This window comes from Poecilia reticulata, linkage group LG20, assembly GCF_000633615.1.
Source record: "Poecilia reticulata strain Guanapo linkage group LG20, Guppy_female_1.0+MT, whole genome shotgun sequence".
Lineage (NCBI taxonomy): Eukaryota > Metazoa > Chordata > Actinopteri > Cyprinodontiformes > Poeciliidae > Poecilia > Poecilia reticulata.
Genome location: NC_024350.1, coordinates 19,227,436 through 19,251,119, shown reverse-complemented (window position 1 = coordinate 19,251,119; position 23,684 = coordinate 19,227,436). Strand labels below are relative to the sequence as shown.

Below are 23,684 nucleotides of genomic sequence, written 5' to 3'. Positions count from 1 at the left end.
GGATTCACTGATTGTGTAAAAACAGCCAGTGTGATGGGAAAATGTGTTTGTGTAACAGTAGTTTTGTTTCTGTCTGACATGTTTCTGTATGTATTTGTATTTGCGTCTTTCTTGATACACAGTTTGTTTTGCACCATTTATTTTTGATCAATTGGAGCAAATCTAAAAAGTAACTGGAAACATCACAGATCTTATAGTATTTCTCTGTGTGACTTCAAGTTCACTGTTAAAAGGCACAAATAGTTTTGTACCAAAAATACATCCATGCCTCAAATCCACACTATGAAACATGGTGGTGGCAGAATTATGCTGAAACTGACTCACTTTTTGCATTTTTATGTAAAGAAATTGGAAAAACAGGCAATATTTTCCTTCCCTTTATCACAAAAAGCCCAATTATGACAATAAACTTTACGGTAAATGTGAGACAATTCAGGAGGTATGAATACTTTTTGAAAGTATGTTTTTACAGGAACCCTGCTGTGTGGTTCAAGCAGTGCTGTTCAGTTTAAAATAAAACAGTGCGGTGGAAAAAAGCACGAAAACTGTTTATTACCTGTGTTTTTTGTGCCATTTTGGATGTGAGAACAAACCCAAAACCACCACATTTAACAAAGTTCCTGCTTAGATCTCTGCTTTGATATTAAAAGACACAGGAAGCATACAAACCTGCAACCGAAGTAAAAGCATCAGAAAAACCCGACCCAGCAGCTGCTGTATTACCGGAACGAGCAGCAGTTTAACGGCCTCTTCCTGTGTGGAGCGATCCACTCTCCCTGCAGGCGCAGCTCGATGAGGGGAACCACCAGTGAAAGTCTGGAGTCCTGCCATGTGTTTGCAATGTGGGCTGAGGGGCAAAATTACCACGTTGGGCAGAATAAGTGCAGTTAGGATGAGAGCCCCCTGCAACGACCACAGCCCATCGTTTCTCTAGTAATAATTAACTGTATTATGGTTTCTTTAAATATTTTATTACAGGCAGGCAGGAGATACTTGGAGTATAATATGAGAATGACATGATTTCTTTTTTCTGCAACATTTTTAATCAAAATGCATTTGTTGATTGAACAGGAGTGCGAACATTTAAGAATCTTCATTTCATGACATTTTATTCTGCTACTGATTCTTATCTTCAATCATTAGATGATTGAATGTTGAAGAAATAAGATAAGACAGTAATGGATGGGAGTAAATTAGTGAACGACCCAGGACCTCGTTCTCAGGATGGTCACCAGCTGATTACTGCAACAGTGTCGGCTTAAAAACATCTATCAGAACGCTGCAGCTGGGTTCTGACTAAAACCAGGAAGATGGAGCACAGTACACCAGTTTTAAAGTCCTTCCACTGAGAAAATAGACTTTAAGATACTGTTGTTAGTTTATAAATCAATGAAGGCCTCTCAGGTCTTCTGGTTCTGGTTTGCTCTTCGTCCAGATCCAGAACCAAACACGGAGAAGCAGCTTTCAGCTTCTACTCACCTCAAATCTGGAACAAACTTCCAGAAAACAGCCAGAAGTAGGGATACACGATATTATCGGCATGGTATCTGTATCGACTGATACTAGCTGTGAAGTTTAATATCGGACATCGGCCGTTCCGTAAAAATAACTTACCAATAAAAAATGTGTTGTTTTTATATGACAACCCAGAGACAGAGATGTCTGCAGTGCAGCACAACGTCCTGATGCCGCGCGCGCCTTCCTGATTCGATCACGGCGGGAGAGCATGTTTACATTTCACGCTTACAAAGTTAGACATAGTGATTAATCGTGATTAATCACAGAGCCAGTGATTAAACTAATGTATTTTAACTGACTGACAGCACTAATAAATATAAACTTTAAGACAGTCATTTTTAACGCTTTCTACAATGTTGTTTCTGTTAATCATTTGCATTGACTTAAAGTTTAAAGCCTATTTGTGAACCACCAGCAGATTACTGATGAAGTTTGACTCTTTAATTTGATTTCTCTCTTGATCTGATTTGTGATTTTAGAGTCGAACGCCTACAGCAGCTCTGTGTGTGTTTATGTTCCAGGTCTGGACGACTGCTTGCAGCAGTATGTGGGAGTGTTTGAGCGGGCGGGTGTGTCCGGGGAGCGGCTGCTGAGGATCAGCCACGCCGAACTGGAGGAGCTGGGCGTGTCTCGGATCGGACACCAGGAGCTCATCCTGGAGGCCGTGGACCTGCTCTGTGCTCTGGTGAGGGTTCCTCTGCTTTTCCTGCCTCCTATCAGGCTGTAAAATATGCCGCTCCACTTCAGTGCACAAAAGCAACAACTAGCCGGGAGTAAATTGTTTGTTTCCTGCTTCTTTTTCTTTAGATTTCCCAAGGGTCCCTAAAGCAAAGAAATGGCGAGTTGCTTTATTTTAACTCCCAAATACCAACCAGAATGAACTATTTTCATCCCATTAATGGATTTACAAATGAATAAATCTGTTGTCATTTCCAGCCAGAACTTACAAAGGTTAAAAAAGCAGGGCTTTTATCAGAGGAATCTAAATGCCATCCTCATAATCACAGTTTTGACTTCTTGAACTGCTCTCTTTAATGATTCAGCCCAGTTTAGTCATTCAGAATCATGATGTTGGCCCTATCTATCAACATTAAACAAAACATTTTAGCAAATATTTGCAAAATTCTAATTTTGCACGTTTGTACTTCCATTTCGGTCTCGACTGCTTCTAAAAACAGCCCAAGCAATTTGAAAAATCTCCCGGATATTTTCTTCTTTTTACTTTTTTTTTTCTTTTCTTGTGTTATTGTTTGTCTCACAAGTATGTTTTTTAAATGTATACATGTGTTTTTTATTCATGGTTCAGAAAGGAACAAATCTAATGTTTTAATGTATCATTTTATAATAAGTTTTGAATTTTATGTCATTCAGTTGAATTTCATTAAATATATTTGTGAGCTTTTCAGGAGTAATTATGGTAAAATAGCTCAATTTAATCACTTTGGTGGACTTCAGTGATAAAATCCTAACTTTGAAGTTTTTAAATATAATTGTACATTAAATGGAATTAAACTCCAAAACTGTTGGATTGAATTTATGAGAATTTTTTTAGTTATTTAAATTTAAAATAGTGACTGTTTAAGTATTTGAAACCTCCCGATTATTGAGTCACATTCGAAGGGCACTGCACCGCTACCTAGCAACCCTCTVCTCAGCCCAGCCTTGTTACCTAGCAACCCTCTACTCAGCCCAGCCCTGTTACCTAGCAACCCCAGCGGAATTCCAGCGTATTTTTGCTAACAGATCAACTTTAGAACATGTAAAGAGAAGGAGTTCTAGTTTTTAACTGTTTTCACTCCCTGGTCTGCATATTTATCCATCTTTGCCTCCAGAATTCGGGTCTGGAGACCGAGAGCGTCAGGACTCTCGCTCACAAGCTCGGCGCCTCGGCCAAGAACCTGCAGAACTTCATCTCCAGCCGCCGGCGGAGCAGCCAGTTGGAGAGCAGGAGCTCACGGCGGCTCCCCAACGACCTGCTGACCTCCGTGGTTGACCTCATCACCGCTGCCAAGAGCCTGCTGGCATGGCTGGACAGGTTATACCTCCTCTGGTTTCTACGTTTATATTTTCTAGCAGCTTAAGAGCGAGCGGATGCTGCTCGGAAACACTTTTGATACATTTACAGTTCAGGTCAGAGTTCAAATCAGTATTTAAGACTTCAAGCTTGCTTTGGCAACAGATCCAGGTGAATTTAAAACCAGGGACGTATTTATCAGTTATTAAATAGTCTAATTCAGTACAAAATTTGCATTAGGTAGTGTTAAGAGAATAAAATCATTAACTTCTGGCTCGTTATATTCTCTTGTGCTCCCGGACTCATTGAAGTCGTCACTGTATCAGCTGAACCATAAAAAACGCGTTTCTCCACGTCCAAAAGCATAACATTTTATTAGACAAACAACTAATGACACCGACAAAACTCAAATAAAATCACAAACCAGCAATATTTACCTCACACGACAGACATCCGCACACCACGACAAAATATTACGAAGAAACATCTCACCGCTACGGATGTTTCTTCGGAGACCGGGGCACAAGGGAACCTCATGGCGATCTGAAGTTTGAGGTTTCGGGTCCCACACTTTAAACGGGAGGGCGTGTTTTCCCTTCGACGCCGTATTGAACTTAGGGGGAGTGTGCTTTAGCGAGCTTTCATTTTAAGAACAAAAAAGTATTATTTTTCATTAAAATAAAGGCAGATGTTTTTTATGGCCCGGTCTAGAATTTTATCAAGTGATCAAACTCGTACACAAGGAAACAAGCCGTGTTCTTAATTAAAGAGAACTGCCCTTTTAAGTTATTTTAATTCAACTTAGTGTATAATGTTTTCACTAGAAATATCCTAGATAAATGATTACTCCAATTGAACCGTGAATATAATTTGAAGTGGATTTCCTTATTTGAAACACCATTAATTTTAACTAATTATTGAAGATATGGTTAAGTTTTACAACTAGCTTATTTTAAATATATTTTCTTAACAGTAGCAAAATTGTATAACTAAACATCACAAAATATATACATTTAGCTGTATTTCGATTGACAGTGGAAAATAAACATTATAACTGCAAATGTAACAATTTCAATTACAAAATTGGGTCTTGGAATATTCAAATATAATTTAAATCCTTTTTTCTGAAACTGGAGATGTTGAATACAGTTTACTAAGGTCAATCAGATGCCTAATATTCTAACAACACTATAAAGAATTGTGTAAGTGTTCTTGGGGTTATTCACCATTTGGTAAAACTTACGTACATTCAACCTTTAACTTCCTGGTTGATGTCTTCAGATATTGTTTCAATATTTCCACATATTATTCTTTGATCACTAAGCCTGGGGAAATCCACTAACTCACTCTTTGGTTACCTAGCAACTCACTCATTCTTTGGTTACCTAGCAACAACCTGCTGAGCTGCTGGCGCAGCAGCAGTTTAAGGTTTTGCCACCTGATTAGAAATAAAAAACAACAGCGTTGAGTATGCATAAAACAGGAAAGGTCACGATGCCAGTATGACGGTATTTTAAGATATCTAAAACAAAGAAACATACTAATAGTTATTAATATCGACTGGTGTGAATGTTTATATCGTGAAATGTTTTTCAGCCATATTGTCAAGCCCAAGACAAACATCTTAACATTTTTGCAGATTCATTTTGAATCTTTTTATGATTTCACACAGGCGAGCTGCTATTAAAATCAAACACTGTGAGATTGGAAGAAAAAGTTAGGGTTAGGGTAATATTTTTGCCTTTTCATTGACCTGAAATAGGAAAAGTTTACTCTGATTTAGTACCAGACAGTAAAAAGAAATAGAGTTTGCGTCTGTTTTATAATGAATGTTTTAGCTGCATTGCTGTTAAAAGCCTTTCAGTTTCATTAAAGCCAAAACGCCTTCGGAAACTCAGCAAATTATTAATCTGACAGAAAAATCTTTGCGATTTATGATTTTTTTGCATAAATATTTCAGTGTATTTTGTAAGAATTTAAGAAATGTTATACTGTCGATTGAATTTCACCCTGATGTAACACAAACTGAGCACTCAGCTGCAGCCTATATGTGATCATAAAGAATAAATCTTTCCACCATCAGAGCTCAGATATAAAAAGCAGCAGACTCGTCTCCTGCTGCTTGGAAATATGTTTTCATTTCAGAGCCTTTTCTCCTGCCCTCTACATGCCTCGCTCTCCCTGTCTGTCTCTTTTACTCTTTACCCTTTTCTTTGTGTCTCCTCTTGTATTCATGACTCGACACGATCTCCCGCCCGCAGCACACAAACGTCAGATACAGAGCTAAAGGTCTTCGACACCGGCTCTTGAAATGCCAGACACCCACACCGGTCCTCAGGCCATCTCGACCCCGGGCGCGCGCGGACGCGCCGCGGACATACACAGACGCCCACGCGAATCGCGCACGCACGCGTCCGGCTGAACACGCAGGCGTCGCACGCATCCCATGATGCAACTGGAGGTGGCAAAGTGACATTGAGACTCCCAAGACGGTCTGGTGCAAACCGTGTCAGTCTCCTGAAATGCTGCAACAACACAAAGTTTCTGCATCAGGGCCAGAGCTGTGGAGTAACTAGTTACATTTACTCTATTACTTCTACTTGAGTAACTTTTTGAAAGTATGTACTTTTAGGAGTATTTTGACTTTTACTTGAGTAATTTTATTACTAAGTATCGCTATTCTTGAGTAGAAATTCTGGATTTTCTACCCACTGAATGAATAACAAACATGTTTTAACCAGAAATTCAGCTGACGGACACACACACCTGCAGTTTTTATTAAAGTTTCATAAGTTTTTTATTGAAAGAAACTGATCTGGAAACATTTTCTTTCACCTAATTTTGTTATTTTTTGTTACTTATGTGAATTATTGTCATTTTTGTCCTTAAAATACAAAAAAATTCCACTTAACTTTAAATTTTCGTTTTTGATTATGTCATTTTTAAATGTTAACTGATAATTTGATGAGTTACTCGGTAGACTTTTTACCAAACACTCTTTACTTTTACTTGAGTAAAATTATTCTCCAGTTAGTGTATATACAACAAACATTACAAACTAGCAAAAGGGATATTGGTCTACAAAACAAACAACAGCAACAAAAACATAAAATAAAAAAACAAACAAACTGGTATACATTAAAACTGTTACATTCAAATTAAAGACAAAACACTGAACATAATCAACTGGTGTCATAACAGAAACAATGAAATTGTTTAACATATGTGGATTAATTTTTCTTTTAATCTAGGTGTTTATTTTCTAATTTTAATTATTTTTCTATTCTCTAATTCGGCTTGATTGACCTAAATATTTTGGGTAGAAGTGGAAAAGAGAGGGAGGGAAAGAAGTAAACAGTTTTCCAGAACAAAGAATAAATAAATAAATAACTTTAAAAAAGACACAAAGTGATCGTATTATTTGGTTCTCCCGTTTCCCCGCTCATCCTCTCCTCTTTGTTTCCACCAATTTAATTCACCAGCAGTGAAAGTTACGTCAAAGCAGCGCTAATTTTGCTTGATCATAATGTTTGTGTGCTCTGCCCACCTCTGCACAGCGTTCCTACAAGCACGGCGGCAAAGAAATCTCATCTTGCCAAACTGACTTCTGCAGCTCGGAGTGATGAGTTTAATAATGGGGATAAAGGTTAGCATGTCTTATACAGAGTCAGATCGGAGCAAAGCTGAGCTTTTATCCGTCTGACTGCCGGTTATCTCAGGCAGAGCGTAGGAACCTGCAGGGAAACATCCTGCAACCTTTCCATGTACAAAATAACCGCAGAAGTTCAGCTCTCCTGATATATTCTTACTTCGCCGTCGTTTCGTCTGAATTCAGGAGCTGAACTCGACGTGAGCGCCTTTGAACTGCGTACACACAACATTAATTATTCACACGGAGGCGTTTTATGTGTCATATATTTTGCTGATGACTACAAAATGCAGGAGCTGTAACAGTGTTCTTTATTTCAACCAGAGTGATGAATGCGCTCAGTTGTTTTCTTCGGTTCGTCCCTTTTCTTTACTGTGCTCATTAAAAGCTCTATAAAATTTAAAAGCAGGAATTCAGTTTCATAGCTGCAGGAAACGCCTCACTTGTAGCTTCAAAACTTTAGCGTTTAGCTTTTTCTATAGAAATTACCTAAGTTTGATTAGATTCCGACTCAAAATACACCACATTTTGACCCAGAATCTGTAAATCCTGGGTCAAAATGAGTGGATTTTGAAAGTGAAAGGTCTTCCTCTTAAAATTGGAAGTCCTTTCACTTTCAAAATCATCCAATTGATTAGTTATGATCACTAAAAATCCATTTAATTTTAACTCAATTCAAGTTTGTTTGCACATTTCAGCAACAGCAAGAAAATGCTTTACATGATAAAAACAAATAAACATTACATTTCGTGAAATGTCATCATTAAAATCATTAATACACATCAAACATTAGTTGTAAGTTTTTAATTTACTACAAATTAAATGTGAATCTAAAATGGGTTTTAAGTCTTCATTTAAAGGAACTCTGTGTTTCGACTGTTTTGCAGTTTTCTGGAAGTTTGTTTCAGATTTGTTGTGTATAGGAGCTGAATGCTCTTTCTCCATGTCTGGTTCTGGTTCTGTATATGCAGAGCAGGCCAGACCAGAACCAGAACCAGACAGACTTCTTAAAGGGGCAGTATTTTAGCTTTTTATTCATTATTCCCTCATTAGAAACATACCTGGAGGAGTGATGCTTTGATACTTGTTTGAAAAATCCTTTTGTCTCCACGGCAACCATTCATCAGCTGTGCGAAACGGCTGGGTGGACCTTGCTCCTCCCCCCACTCTGCTCCTTCCGACTAGCCAGCATCAATTAGCAAACACCTGGTAACTTCACATCTTATACAAGCTGCTTCAGTGAAATGCTGGTAAAAACATTAAAGGGTTAATAGAGGAGCCATGTTGTGATGACTTCCTGAAGACGGAGTCTGAGAGAACAGGAGCTTCTTAAAGAGACAGAGGCAAAATTTCCAGGCGTTAATTTATAGTCAAATTTTTTAAGTCATATTTGACATTTGTAATATTTTTATAAAAATTTAAGGTGACATCGTTACTTGAATGTGCTCTGAAATGACGCTATGTGCTTGGAAAATAAATAAAATTCTGTGTTTTACTGCCTGCAGAGTTTTACATCCTAAAGTTTTACAGTTCAAGTTAAAAAAAAAAAACCAAAGAGTTGTTTTCAGGGCGGTTGCCTGGTGGTTAGCAGACTTCCTGCACACCCCCAGGTTGTGCATGTGTATATATAGTAGTCAACCTCAATAGTGATGACCCAAATCACACAAACCACTGATAAATCATACGCTAGAGGCTGGGCTGAGTCTTTATCTGGGTCTTTGGAACAGCGAAGGAAATGTGCCGCTTTCTGCCGCCGTCCTAATGTGTCATGACTCTGCGCTAACGTTGCTGTTGTGTGCGGTCATTAGCGCCTCATTAACTCCACCTGCTCCTTATCACTCTCACCTTGTTCACACCTGAGCGCTAGCAGGGTTTAATTTATGAGCGCTTTGCAGAGCCGTTCCTCACTAGGAAGTGTTTTTTTTTCTTTTTTTTCAGGGAAGTAGACTTGTCAACAAAATGGACAGTGTGCTAGAGTGGAAACTGGGAACACAAAGGAGACACAGTGAGCTAACGGCGCTCGGGGCAAGAAAACATAATAAATTCAAGCCGGTCTAATAGCTCGGCTCACAAAGCCGTTTATAGAGAAACATCCAGACATTAGCAGAGGTCGCCGCCGTGTTTGTTTGCCTCGGAAAACTCAAAGTCGTGTAAGGTTTGAAAATGGGTGTTTTCTGAAAGGAAAGGTCTGTTCACCTTCAGTGGAGCAAACACTGCTTCCTTTTCCTCTGAGAACAAATTAAAATCCCGTTCTTTGTCAACATGACTGAAAAACTCAACACTATAAAAGCGTTTCATGTCAGTAGATATCGATAATTATAGATTGTAGTTGTGTTGTGGACATATTTATGGTGCGATAACGACTCTGATGCCAATTGTAAGGATCTGAATCTGTTTTTCACTGCAAAAACACCAAATCTTACCAAGTAGTTTTACTGTCGTTTCTACTGCAAATATCTCATTACACTTGAATTAAAACAAAACTAACTCACAAGTATCTCTTCAGCAACAGACAGAGGCTTGTTTTGAGTAAATAATTCCTTAAAATTTCCATTGGCAGATAAATTTACTTCTAACAAGACAATTGATCCATGTTATAAGTTAATCTGTCTAGTTTTTGATTGAAAACTAGAACTTTTTAATCAAAAAAGTAATTAATTAATAGTTATTTCATTATGTGAGTTACTTATTTCCATGTGTATGCTTATTTTCTATTTATTTAGTTTTTATATTTAATCATATTTAAATTACTTGCATCACATTTAGTTTTATTTTTTCACTTTTTTTGCTTCCACTTTACGAGTATGCTCTACTTTGTGTTGGATTATCCCATAAAATCCTAATTAAACTCATTACCGTTTGTGGTTAAAGTTTGAGAAAATGTGAAACAATTTAAGAGGAAACAGCACTTTCTACAAACTGTAGGTTTTACATGTATATATTTTAAAGATGACAAACTTATACATTTAGTCCAATGGTACAATTTCACATTAATATGTTCTAAAATGTAAAGTTATCTTTTATTCTGCTAAGCTGGATGTTGCTTTATTAACAATCAAAAGCAGAACTTTAATGTGAATAAACAAATTTAAGAAACAAATATTTAACATTGAAATACTATAAACTTAAAGAGCATTTAATAATCAGTCACTGCAGTGGATTATGAAGGCATTTCAGAATGAAAAATGTTGTCTGTGTTACATTTGAGGCACATTTATGATGTTTTTGACATTTCTTTTCTTCTTCTGGCCTCATAACAAACGAATGAGTCTCCATACACACATGAGCGCTGTGACAGCTGTGGATTTGGTTCATTTAGAACCAAATTGATTCAGTCAGATAATTAACAAACGCGCGACAGAGTCATGAAAACCGCATCACTGACATTTAGCAACCTATGAATGACAGATGGCAACCTTTAATACCGACAACTCCAAAATATGACGACAATTTAGCACCGTCCCTGATCATTAGCACATGAGCAATTCATCAACATAACGCGCTAAACCAGAAATATTTTTTATTGTTGATTATATTTCAACAAGATGGAATAATACAGTTTTATACGCCATTCATTTCACCAACAGGGAGCCAGAGCAGACTTCTACAAACTGGTGTTATTGTCCATTTTCCTGGTGTTGGTTTGGACCTTTGGATGACTTACTGTCACTTCAACAATTATTTTTAAATAACCAATGGAAAGTACGGAACATGTACGATGTTTTCTATGTTCTGTTTTAGTTGGAGATACTTTAGCTTGGTTTAAGATCGTTTTGAAGACAAAATCAGGGATAATAAGATGAGTAAATGTTCATATTTAGGTTTACTACATATTCTTTATTGCTGGTTTCCCATCAGTTCTAGGTTTATAGGAAATGGTACTGGAGTCACACAACACAGACCATTGACTGGTGAATAGAAAAACCCACAGCCTGAGACGAGTGCGAGATGTTTGCATAATGCTAAAGTTATCTCAGTCTGCTCATCTAAACCAGTTCATCACATTCTTTTCTGTTTTTGAGTTTCTTAATATAGGTGGGCCGAGATTGGAGTCTTGAGGAACTCCATAATATTTGTTTGCCCAGATTTAAATTATAGAAAGTTTTCCCAGTCTGCCAAAATAAGATCTAAACCAGTTTAGTAAAGTTCCAGGCCTTCTTGTCTATTTCTTAATTTCTTAATATAAGTGGGCCGAGATTGGAGCCTTGAGGAACTGCATAGTTTTTGTTTGCTTAAATTTATATTTACTAACTCATACAAAGTTCCCCTGTCTGCCAAAACATGTTATAAGCCAGTTTAGCACAGCACCAGACATTGTTTTCTATTTTTAGGATATTTTTAAAATAAGGTTATCGATTATGTGAAAACTACAACAAAAGAAAAATAGCAAAGATACTAGCTCTCTAACTTTCAGAAATGGTTAAAGCTGCCATGTGTAACTTATAAAAATAAAAAATAAATGTTTCTTACATATTTGTTAAAACTGTCGCCATGTTGAGACAGTTTGTTATGAGACAGATAATCTGTGAATGGATCGATCTCCACCCTGAGCTACGACTGCCATCTAAAAAAAATGCACAAAATCAACCAATCAGAAACAGGAGGCGGGTCTTAGCGCTGTCAGTCAATCTCATGTACTCTCCGCTGAATGTGTTAACGGTGGAGAAACGACTTGACGTTACAGGAAAACCATTTACTCGCCGTCATCGGTGGCTGTGTTAGCTAGCCTGAGCGTTCATGACAGGCTATGCTAGCTAGCTTAAGCCCCGCCTCCTGACTCTGATTGGTTGTTTCGAAGTCAGACCAGCTTGATTTTTCGGTTGTCTTGTACCATACTGTTGTGACGCTGTGACAGTTTCAACAAATGTGTAAAAAAAAATAAACATTTATTCTAAAAGCTCCAAAGGTTGAAAAATGAAATAAATCCTGGTTTAAATATTGCAGCATGGCAGCATTTTCGCTAACCTCTCCCTTCAGCGCTGCCCCTGTCCATCACCCCTGCACATCATCCAGCGCAGCAGCAACATTAAAGACTCACCGCTGTTATCTTTCCCTCCCAGGTCTCCCTTTGCTGCTGTGGCAGACTACTCAGTTACCCGAAATAATGTCATTCAGCTCTGCCTGGAGCTCACCACCATTGTACAGCAGGTGTGTGGAAGCGTTTGTGTGCTCGTTTTGAAGGCTGATAGCTTTTATTCTGCTGTGCTTGAAGCGCGAGGCTGAGGGGAGCTGCCGTGGGTTGACATATCCCCCTAAGTGCGCTGTATGCATGTGCGTGGGTGGGTGTGATGCAGCAGTCTGCATCCTTAAGCGAGACTCGATTCTTTGCTGTTTACATCCTTCTCAGCCTGTCTTTTATGTGACTGATGTGGGTATAAATAAAAGCTGAATGCATGTCTGTTTGTGTGGGTGTTTGTTGTATCTGTGGTGGTGTATAGTATCCAGGTGGCTGGGCTGCGGCAATGTGAGGCCCAGGAAGCATGCAGAGATACTTTAGCAGCATGTGCAACACAAAATGTTCTTGTTGCTACATTAAATTTCTCTCCGTTTCCCTCAGGACTGTACGGTGTTTGAGACAGAGAACAAAATCCTCCATGTGGTGAGTTTGTCTTTAGCCAGATGCTTTATAAAGCACAAACCTAAACCGGCTTCAATCAGAGTTGGATAGTAACTAGTTACATTTACTCAATTACATTTACTTGAGTAACTTTTTTGCAAATATGTCTATTCTTATTTGAATAAAATGTGTGGATTTTCCACCCACTGAAATGAAAATATGTCCGTTTAGGAGTATTTTTACTTTTACTTGAGTAATTTTATTACAATGTATCGCTACTCTTGAGAAAAATGTCTGGATTTTCCACCCACTGAAATGAAAAACAAACATGTCGCCAGACACAGACCTGCAGTTTGTGTTAAAGTTTCATAAGTTTTTTTATTAAAAGAAACTGATTTGGAAAAATTTTCTTTTGCCTGATTTTGTTATTTTGTCATTTTTGTGCTTAAAATACCAAAACTTCCACTTGACTTTATATTTTGGTCTGTCTGATGATGTCATTTTTCAATATTATATGATGGATAATTTGATCAGTTCCTCAGAATTGAGTTGACGTTTTACCAAATACTTTTTACTCTTGAGTAAAAGTTTTGGATACTTTACTCACATCTCGTTTTAATTGTGTTTTTCAGTGTCTGGAGATGAACAACATTTGTGTTTTTTTGGTAAATTTTTAGGTGGTTTGCACATCTTCATTGCAAAAACACAAAATATTTATTTTTGTAAGAACTGGAAGAACAGAAAACGAGACAATATTTAAGTAAGATTTAATATTTAAGTGAGATGATGGACAATAAAACTATCATTAGAGAGAAAAGCTTGTTGTTTCCTGCATTACTAACAAAAACACAAATAAATACTTTTAGCTAAACTGCAAAAACATAAGTAATACCGAGTATATTTGGTCTACTTTCCAGTGCAAATATCTTATTACACTTTTAAAAAAGGTAAAATTAGCTTTCAAGTAACTCTTCAGCACAAAATAAGAGACTCTTATCAAGTATTTTTGGTCCAGTTTGTAGTGAAATATTTTTAATACACTATAAATCATACAAAGCTAACTTACAAGTAACTTTTCAGAAGGATATAGAGGCTTATTTTAAACCAATAATTAATTTAATATTGATGAAAAAGTTCTAGTTCTACTGACAGATTATTTCATTTTGACATTTTTCCTTTAAGTGAAATAATCAGAATGTATTATCTTTTCATCAATATTAAAAAATTGATGCCGAATTCTTGCTGAAAAGTTACTTTTGTAAAATAGTTTCTTACTGAGGTGTTTGCACTAAAAACAAAACCAGAAATATTTGGTAAGATTTTGTCATTGCAGCTTTAACAACGTGGAAAACTGGAAGTTTTCCTCTCTTTATTAAAATGCTGTCTATGTTTCCACTGGAAATATTACTTTATTGTGAGCAACGTATAAGAAAATCTCTCATTTTTTTCTGTTCTTCTTCCCTTTGCTGCTTTCTCTAAGAGTCAAGCTCCTACAAATAAGTATCTGCCTCAAATCGCACCAATTAGCAAATATTTTGATGTCAACATGTTGGGCTCCAGCTTTGATCGTCTCCTTTCTGCATTTATCACCCAGAAAGCAGCTCTTTTATGTTTGTTGGCTCATAAATGTTACACTACAAGCAGGATTTACAAAAATGTAAGAGATTTTTTGTTTCGTTTGAAGAATGGATGTAGGATGTAGTAATGAGGAGTCAGCAGCCGGAGTGATGAAGGAGAAATCTCATGTTTGAGTCAAACCAGTGGGAACTACTGAACATCACAGGTCCGATTCTTTGCTGGGAAACTTTGTTCTTTCCTGATGTTCAGTCTATGGACACTAGCAACTTTTAGATGAACTTTTCAGAACCAGAAACTAAAAAAACAAACATGTCTCTTTGATTTATCTAGGTTAGACCTGTGAATGAAGGTTGATGTGGTATTTATATCCATTAAACGTCCAGGCTTAAATGTCAGCTGAAACTTGATTTATCTTTCTCACATCAGATGTCCTGACTTGCCATCTTCTCTTCAGATTATCTCCATCACTGACTAATTGAGTGAATTCATGTTTGAGCCCATTAAATCCACGCAGGTCTTTACTTATTGGGACAAACCGACATGTCAGCTGTGAGGACGATTCCAGAACCAGAACCGGGACGAAGCCAAAACTCTTTTGAGATTCTGGGATATTTTCAGAGAAATGATGAGTTCAACTTGTCGCACTACTAAGTTTGGAAATGATAAGTGCAGGAGGGGAAATGTCTAATAGGTAGCAGGGATTTTCCTGTCGACGTGGCAGAAAAACTTTTCTAGACAAAGTTTAGTGACTTCTGCTGTGGCTGATCCAAAAATAGAGTCAGCAGTTTCTATTCAGACCTCTCTGTTATGGAAAACACGACTAAATCTGCCAAGAAAAAAAGGAAAAGCATAATTAAATTCACCTCCGTTGTATCTGGAGGGGATTCGGTTATTGTGGTTTACTGAACTGCTGAATTGATAAATAAAAATAAACCTGCATGTTATAGTTGAGTTTAATCTGATCTTTACAGCAGAAAATTGATTTTTTTATTTGGTCTGTGACGGAAACAGTTGAGTTTTTCTCATGTTTTTATCACAGTAATGTCATGTTTAGTCAGTAAATCTTCAGTTTTTTATTTATTTTGCTGTTTTCTTTCTCTGGTCTGCAGTGTAAGACTCTGTCTGAAGTGTGTGAGCACATCGTGTGCGTTTCGTCGGACCCACTGGTCTCCCAGTCTGCCCACCTTGAACTGGTTCACCTCACCAACACTAAGCCATCCGAAGGCCTGGTACTGCTCTACACCGACTTTATATCTGTTTTTTATCATAAAAACAACAAATATTCAATATTGTATCACTCTTAGGTCAAAATAAGAGCGACATGACAAACAGATTTCTTCTATTTTTGCTTTTTTTTAATATAATTAAATGTTTCAATTAATTAAACACATTTAAATGTTGGATAAAAGTAAAATAAATAAAAACAAAAAGTAGTTTTCAAATGATGATTTCATCCATTAAGAGAAGAAAGCCATCAAAACCAACTTATTTCTGGAAATATAATAAAAAAAATGAATTAATAGAGCCTGTGTGCTTCAAAATCAAGATACTTAAATGGAATAAATAAAATTATTCTTCATGAGAAAGTTTTTAGTTAGATGCTTTTTGAAGTCTAAAATATTTAGACTTAAAATATTTTAGAACAAAAATAAGAGTTTTCTTCTTCAACCTTTGCTGTATTTTGTGAAATATAATGGATGGGTGTGTCAAAGTCTGTGAATGAAAACTCAACAGATGTTTGTGGCGTGAGATAAAAATAAAATGCCAATAAAAATTATTTGTTTTACTTAATATTTTTCCTCTTAAGAATTTATAAACTTTCCAAAAGTCTCATCTTAAAGAAATTAGAAAAAGTGCTGCAGGGCCAAACCTCTCAAAATGAGGTCACAATCAATACAAGGGCCACAAACGGCCCCTGGGCCGCACTTTGGACACCCCTGCTCTATGCCAGTGTTTCTCAAACTGTGGTCCGCATGGGCCCCCTAGTGGTCCACAAGGTACTGCATGTAACCGTTTATTTACCGTGTCGTTAGCTCAAAGTGTGACTACAGCGAGCTTAGCAAAAGATTGTGTTTAAAAATAATAATAAATAAATGACTTAAAACCAAGACACTAAAAATAAAAACTGAAGGAGTTGTACTTTTGTTTTTCAACACTATTATGATAAACAGCATTCCACACAAATGCAGTTCTGAGTCTGCGACTCTGCTGAATGCGACATGACCTGCTGCGCCCCGCGCTGTCTAACTGCATCTGAACGCCTAAAATAAAGTTATTTATGTTGGACTACCTACTTTTGGAAAGAAGATGTTTGTTTTTTTCCAACCCAATGCAATAATATTTACTTTATTATGTTTCTAAATTACAAGTAGCCTTAAAATGTTATCAAAACTTTTTTGATTCCCATGTGTTTTCCATCATTGGAACTCAAAATGCCCTCAGTAGACTTCGTCCTGGTTTTATTGTGGCCAGTTACTTCTACAAAACAGCACCACCTTCACATTCAAAGGAGATTTCATCTGAGTGTTTATTAAATAGAGTAAGTGAACCTGAAAAAGTTTGAGAAACACTGGGCTAGACCGCAGAGAAAGTCGTGTCTGCTACTTTAAGAAACTGAACATTTTTGTTTCTTGTCTCCATCAGGGGATGTACATCAAGTCCACTTATGACGGTCTGCATGTGATCACAGGAACCACCGAAGGGGTGAGAGGATTTTCTCTAAAAATCGATCATTGAATCTGCTTTCAACAGCAGCTTGTCTTTTTCAATAAGGATGACAACATGGCCGCCTGGTGATATTGATTCTTTAAGTGGGGTTTGCTGTGAAACTTCCCAAAAAGTGTCAGACAGGAATCAATACTCAGATGGGTTATTAATCTCTGCTTTGTGTGCGTTTAGTCTCCAGCTGACCGCTGCAAGAAGATCCACGCAGGAGATGAAGTGATTCAAGTCAACCACCAGACCGTGGTACGTTTGAAATCAGACGTTTTCCGTAAAGAGCAAAAGAAAAGTGGAGGAAAACGATGAAACTGCAGGAAACGATGAAATGTTTTCCTTTCTTCTGGGTTCTGTTGGCTGTGAAATGAATCCATGAAAGCTGATTCCATCTAGATGTTACCTGCTGAGCTTCACAGCAGTAATGGTGGCTCGTTAAGAGGCAGAAACGAACAACGGACCCTGAACTCACCACATGCACTGTGAAACATGGAGGCGGAGGCATCATGCTGTGGGGAGAGTTTTCTTTAACAGCGACAGGAAAACTGACCAGAACTGATGAGAGGAACATCCAACTGTTGGAACATCCAACCATCCATCCATCCGAACATCCATCCGAACATCCATCCATCCATCCATCCATCCATCCATCCATCCATCCATCCATCCATCCATCCATCCATCCATCCATCCATCCATCCATCCATCCATCCATNATCCATCCATCCATCCATCCATCCATCCATCCATCCATCCATCCATCCATCCATCCATCCATCCATCCATCCATCCATCCATCCATCCATCCATAACTTGTCTTAGTCTGTATAAATTTATATTTATAGTAAAATAATAAGAACAGAGATAAACTCTGAAAATGTTGAGAAATCGTTAATATGAAAATCTCACACAACACTAAAAAAACTCGGTTAAAAGTAAAATGCACAGATCTGCACAGTTTCAGTGGCAAAACAGGAGACAAACCCGTCGCCAATGAATAAAATCCCAGTAAATAAAACCCCAGTAAATAAAACCCAGTAATCGTGTTCTTGCTGCCGTATTGGAGCCGGTCTGCTCTGAAAACAACCGTCGGTCTTTGATCACGAGCAGATCTCAGGCCAGCGCGGTACGCTCAGGTACGCCGAGGCTGCGAGCGCCGCATCCCGGTGGGCAGCTTCGTGTTTGTTTACAGTTTGTTTTCGTTCGCAGATCTGCTGGAGGCGAGCAGTGTAGGCGTGGCTTTTTGCACATAGTTGGTAAAAATGAAGAAAAAAAAGAAAGATGGATGATAAGACGCTTTGGTTTTGGAAATGAGGGCAGGTTACATCACATGAAGCCTCTATAGATAGTTATGCTGCCTCGCCGCCTACTTGTTTCGCTCACGATGTGGACCGGAGTCAAACTTCAGCCTGCATGTAAATGAGGGAGAATTTTATTTTCCTACACCACGTGTCAAACACGAGGCTCGAGGGCCAAATCTGGCCCGCTGTACCTTTTTATGTGGCCCTCTAGATCCCAGAGGTATACATAAATAAAACCTTCAAGACTTGTCTGCTGAAATGCTACGTTATTAATCAAATCAAAGTGGTTGATTACATCAGTCAATGAATCCAGTTTTACTACGATTGTGTAAATTCACACAAAATCAACAAATCACATCATTTTTTTGTGCTAGTGAATAATTGTGAGTTCATTGAAATTTTTTCCAGAAAATCTTTTGAAAATATTGGTTTTAAGTGATGCCCACTCCCACCTGCAGGTGGCAGTATATTTTGCTAACACTTCTGCCTCTGCTCTTAGTTGATGCCATGTTCTAGTCGGTGATCGATTATTTGTGAGTAATAAAAAGTCACATATACCTTCAAATATAAATGAACATTTTTTAAATTATTGGTATGTTGGCATTTTTAAATTACCAATTTATTGCAAAAAATTACAAAATAGAACCGTCAAGGTAACAGTTGGGTGCTTAAATATTATTTTATTAATCAAATTAAAGTGTTTTTTATTTTAGTGAAGAAGTAAACTACACTGCCACCTGCAGGTGGGAGTTGGCATCACTTACTTGTTTTTGGTCATTTTTCTGGAAAATTTTCAATAAACTCACAATTATGCATTAAAAATGACCCGATTTGTTGATTTTGCGTAAATTTTCACGATCGTAGTAAAACTGAAAGTATTGACTAATATAATTGGCAGTAAAGAGATAAAAACCACTTTGATTTGATTAATAAAATTATATTTAACCACACAACTGTTTCCTTGAAGGTTTTATTTATGCTTATCTCTGGAGTCTAGAGGGCTACATAAGGAGCTACAGCGAGCCAGATTCGGTCCCCGGGCCTCGTGTTTGACACATGTACTGTATCGATACCTTCTAACCGGCCCTTTAAGAACATCACTGATCTTTTATTGTGGTCCAAAGCGAGTCTCCCTGCCTCACATTGTTCCTCGTTGCTCCACAGGTGGGCTGGCAGTTGCGTAACCTGGTCGGCTCGCTGCGGGCCGATAAAGGCGTCGTGTCCCTGACCCTGAAGAAGCGTCCGCAGAGCACGCTCAGCTCCGCCCCTGCACTGCTGAAGAACATGCGCTGGAAACCCCTGGCTCTGCAGGTGGGACTGCCTCTACCTTTTATAGACTTTATTAAAGCGCCTCGCTGGCCCACATCGATTCCCCGCAGCATTTTTCCTCCCGCTCAGCCGCAGCCAAAGCGTGTAATTAGGTCACGGAGCTGTGGCTCAGCACGGGGTTTGCTAGCCGGGCCGAAAGCAGTGAATGGGAAGGGAAAACTAATGGCTTTCCACCCACATTCTCGGAGCTGAGGCTGAAATTTCCACCGCTAATTATCTCTAATTAGCGACAAACGGGAGGAAACAAGAAGGAAAAGTGTTTGTGCATCAAAAATTGACTTTCTTTTTGTGTTTTGGTCCACTAGAGCAGAAATTATTACCCGATACACTATTTTTAAAGTTATGCTTCAAAGAAAAGCCACTAATTTAACATAGGAAAATCCTGTTAAAGCTTCAGTATGTAACTTTCATAAAATATATGTTTTTACGTATTTGATAAAACTATATTCATGTTGTGACAGGATAATATGAGACAGATAGTCTGTGAAAATATTGATCTCCTCCATCTCCTCTCTGAGCTGCTACTGCCATCTGAAGAAATGCACCAAAAACACCCAATCAGAGCCAGGAGGCGGGCCTTAGCGCTGTCAATTACCCTAAAAAAATAAAACTAATCTTGTACATGTTCGACTGCAGACCTGTTTAGAGTCTCCTACCAGAAATAAAGCGGATCAGTTTTACGTTTCTCGGCCAGTAGCACATTGAGCAGCAACTTTAGATTGATTGACAGCGCTAAGGCCCGCCTCCTGACTCTGATTGGTTGTTTTTCATCTGTTCACAGATTACATGTTTCATTTTACATAGTCACAATATGATGACAGTTTTAGCAAATACGTAACAAATAATTTTTTATAAAATCTTACACTTAATCTTTGAGTTCCTGGGATATAAGTATGATGCGCGTTGTTACCTGGTTACTCTTCAAAACGGGAAAAACATCATGACTTTAAAGTACAACACAAAAATCACAAAACTTCATCTTGAACTCTGGAAGTTCAGAGTCTTCTGGTTGTTTCCAATTGTGTTTGACTATTTTTAAGTAAAGTTATTATTTTATGGCTTTTATGTTGTTTTTATTTATTCCCTATGCCTTTTATATTTATATGTAGTACAATTTAAATGAACTTAGCTTATATTCTTACACTCATGAAGAACTATGACAGAGGATCTGTGATGCTGTGGGTCTCAGTTCAGCTCATTTTAATCGATCAATCAATCAGACTTTATTTGTTTTGCACATTTCAGCAACAAGTCAGTTCAAAGAGTTCACATTACGTAATTAAAACACAAAAATCAACAAATGAAACGTTACATTTAAAGCAGAATCTGATGGACTTTTCCAAGAAAAAACTGTAAATTGTGTGTTTTTTTCTTTAAATTTTAAATCCAGCCGACCAGAAGCCCAGGCAGCGGCTCCGGCACGCCGTCAGGCACACCCACCAAAAGCTCCGCCCTCCAGGATCTCTACATCCCGCCTCCCCCCGCCGAGCCCTACACCCCCAGGTACTTCCTCTGCATCCCTGAAGGCCGTACCGTTTCCTTCGTCGTTCAAACTTCCTCTGATGAGCGTCTGCCTCTGGTTGCCGTAGAGACGAGACAGGAACCCTGTCTGGAGACGAAGCGTCTCGTAGCCATGGTGGCGTCAGCGCTGCCAAGCGCTCTGAATCACCAAACTCCTTCCTGGATCAAGAGTCTCACCGGCGAGAAGAGGAGGAGCCGGTGTACTGCACCACGCCCACATACGGTGCGCAGGTTCTGCCCAGAACATGTCACTGCGAGTTAAACCTCATTCTGTACAGTTGAACCGTTTATAGAAACTACTGTCAGGGTAATGAGAGAGAAAAACACCAGCTTTTATCTAACCTTAAATAAAGCAGTTTCCGATTTCTTTACTTTTTCTGTAAATGCACAAAGGGGATCTGATATGCAAAGTTCACATTTTGCTCGTTTTTGTGCTTTTGGGTTTCTACTTCTTCTAAAAACAGACAAAGCTCTTAACAAAAACACATAGTTGTTTTTTGGAAATAAGTTTATGTTTTGGATGTCTGGAAAATGAGCCGTTTCAGCTGATTTTACCGCTATACAATGGCTGCTGGAAATGACAAGTGGTTTGTTTTTGACTTACCGTCTTGAAAACACTTGCTTCATTCTTGTTGGTTGTGCGGGAGGCACGACTTCTGCTTTTCTAAGCTGTATGGCTGTATAATTTCTCATCTGTTTGCAGCCATTTTGATACGAGAGTCTAAACGCTGAGTTTAGGAGCGTGGCCAGCGGCAGAGTGTTTGGATTTAAGTAATCCAGTTAATCTGCTCATTATGAAACGATGTTTTAGCTAAACTTCTATTATCTGAGAATGACTTTGATCAAAAAATGTAATGAACATGTTTTGTATCCTAACCTGTTCAAGGAAGCATAATAGGTCACCATTATTATGTAAAATAACTTTATATAATGCTATTCCCTTATCAAAAACATACCTGGAGAGTTGCTTTTATGTGTTTGAGAAATCCTTTAATCCCCATGACAACCATTCAGCGGTTCAAAACGCCAGGTTGGACGTAGCCCCGCCTTCGACCTGCAGCTCCTCCTTGGAGCTGCAGATTTCAGTCTTCAGAGTTTCTGTCTGTCAGAAACAGCTCCTCCATTCAGCTCCTTCAGACTAGCCAAAAGCAATTAGCGAACATCTGTTGGAACTGCACATCTGCTGAGCTCATTATAGGAGCTACTTCTCAGTGAAACGCTGGTAAAATGTTGTTAAAGGGATAACAGTCATATTGTGGTGACTTCCTAAAGGCTTCAGAAAGAGTTCTTAAAGAGACAGAGGCCTAATTTCAAGGTGTTAAATTGCAAAGTCAAATTTCCTTTAAGTCATATTTGATATGTGTAGCATTTTTATAACAGCGGAAGTTAATGTAGTTACTTGATTGTGCTAAAAATGACACTATATGCCCCTTTAAAATGTTTCTTCTAGCCAAATTCATACAAATTGCACAAATATGTACTGACATATTTTCTTAAAATGAACTCCCAACACTTCAGGACCAAACCTTCTGAATAAACAGGCAGTTCCCAGAGTGAGTAATGAGGATTTTGTTTTATTCTAATGTAGGCAGGCTGAGGCCCATCTCGATGCCTGTGGAGTGCAACTGGGTGGGCGACTACGAAGACCCAGCCAAGCTGAACAGAGAAGCCCGCAGAGGTGAGTCCAGAGGAGCCGGCTGGATATCAGCTAAACGGTCCCATCTGTACAAATTATGACAGCGATCAGCGAGCGTGAGGATCTGCGAGCCTCTTCTCTAATTCCCCCTGTCATTAGCATCACAGAGGAACCAAAGAAAACCTGCTGAGGAGCAAAGGAGGTAAAGAGATACGAGCACAAAGGCGGAGGAAATGAAAGGCAGCCGTGGAAGAAGAAAAAAAAAGAATAGAAGGAACAGAGGGATGAGAACAGACAAAAAAAGGGAGTAAAAGAAAGAGATCGTTCTCTCTGACCTCCACCTGAATCACTCACACAGTTTCCATGGCGACGCTGACAGCTTCTCACTTTCCTCTGGCCGCTGCTTAGCAACCAGGGAAGGACAGGAGGGAGGAAACTGCAGAGGGAAACCTGAGTTTGGGGAGAAGGTGGGAAGAAGTTTGGAAGATGGATGAGCTGTAGTGATAATAAACTACACAGCTGTGATTTTATACAACTCAGGTCGACTAAACTCAGGATTTGGTTTCAATAATCTCACTTAAAGCAAAGCAACGTAAAAAAAAACACTGGATGAAAATTTTGAATCATTTCCCTTTTACAAATTGTTTGTGGAGATGTTTTGATTGTAAATGAATAAAATGTATTAAACGTGTTTATAGGTTAGCATACGTGGTACAATTAGGAAATGGCACAGTGCATTCTGGGTAAATACAACCAAAACAAACATAATAAATTGCGTAGATATAATTTGGATAGAGTAGAAATTGCGACATTAGTAAAAATTACATGTATAAATATTTAATTTGATCTAATTTTTAGATATGTAC

At 38.3% G+C, this 23,684-nt stretch overlaps 1 protein-coding gene across 2 annotated transcripts in view; it reads left to right on the top strand.

Moving 5' to 3' along the window:
- cnksr2a (connector enhancer of kinase suppressor of Ras 2a) overlaps window positions 1-23,684 on the top strand; it is a 78,836-nt gene that overhangs the window by 14,456 nt on the left and 40,696 nt on the right. For both annotated transcript variants that reach the window (XM_017301866.1, XM_008396461.2), the window contains exons 2-12: window positions 2,040-2,203; window positions 3,351-3,553; window positions 12,242-12,329; window positions 12,739-12,780; window positions 15,426-15,545; window positions 16,960-17,019; window positions 17,215-17,283; window positions 19,497-19,643; window positions 21,052-21,164; window positions 21,251-21,405; window positions 22,771-22,860. In XM_017301866.1, coding sequence (XP_017157355.1) covers window positions 2,040-2,203; window positions 3,351-3,553; window positions 12,242-12,329; window positions 12,739-12,780; window positions 15,426-15,545; window positions 16,960-17,019; window positions 17,215-17,283; window positions 19,497-19,643; window positions 21,052-21,164; window positions 21,251-21,405; window positions 22,771-22,860 — 1,251 coding nt within the window. The remainder of the gene's footprint in view (window positions 1-2,039; window positions 2,204-3,350; window positions 3,554-12,241; window positions 12,330-12,738; window positions 12,781-15,425; window positions 15,546-16,959; window positions 17,020-17,214; window positions 17,284-19,496; window positions 19,644-21,051; window positions 21,165-21,250; window positions 21,406-22,770; window positions 22,861-23,684) is intronic.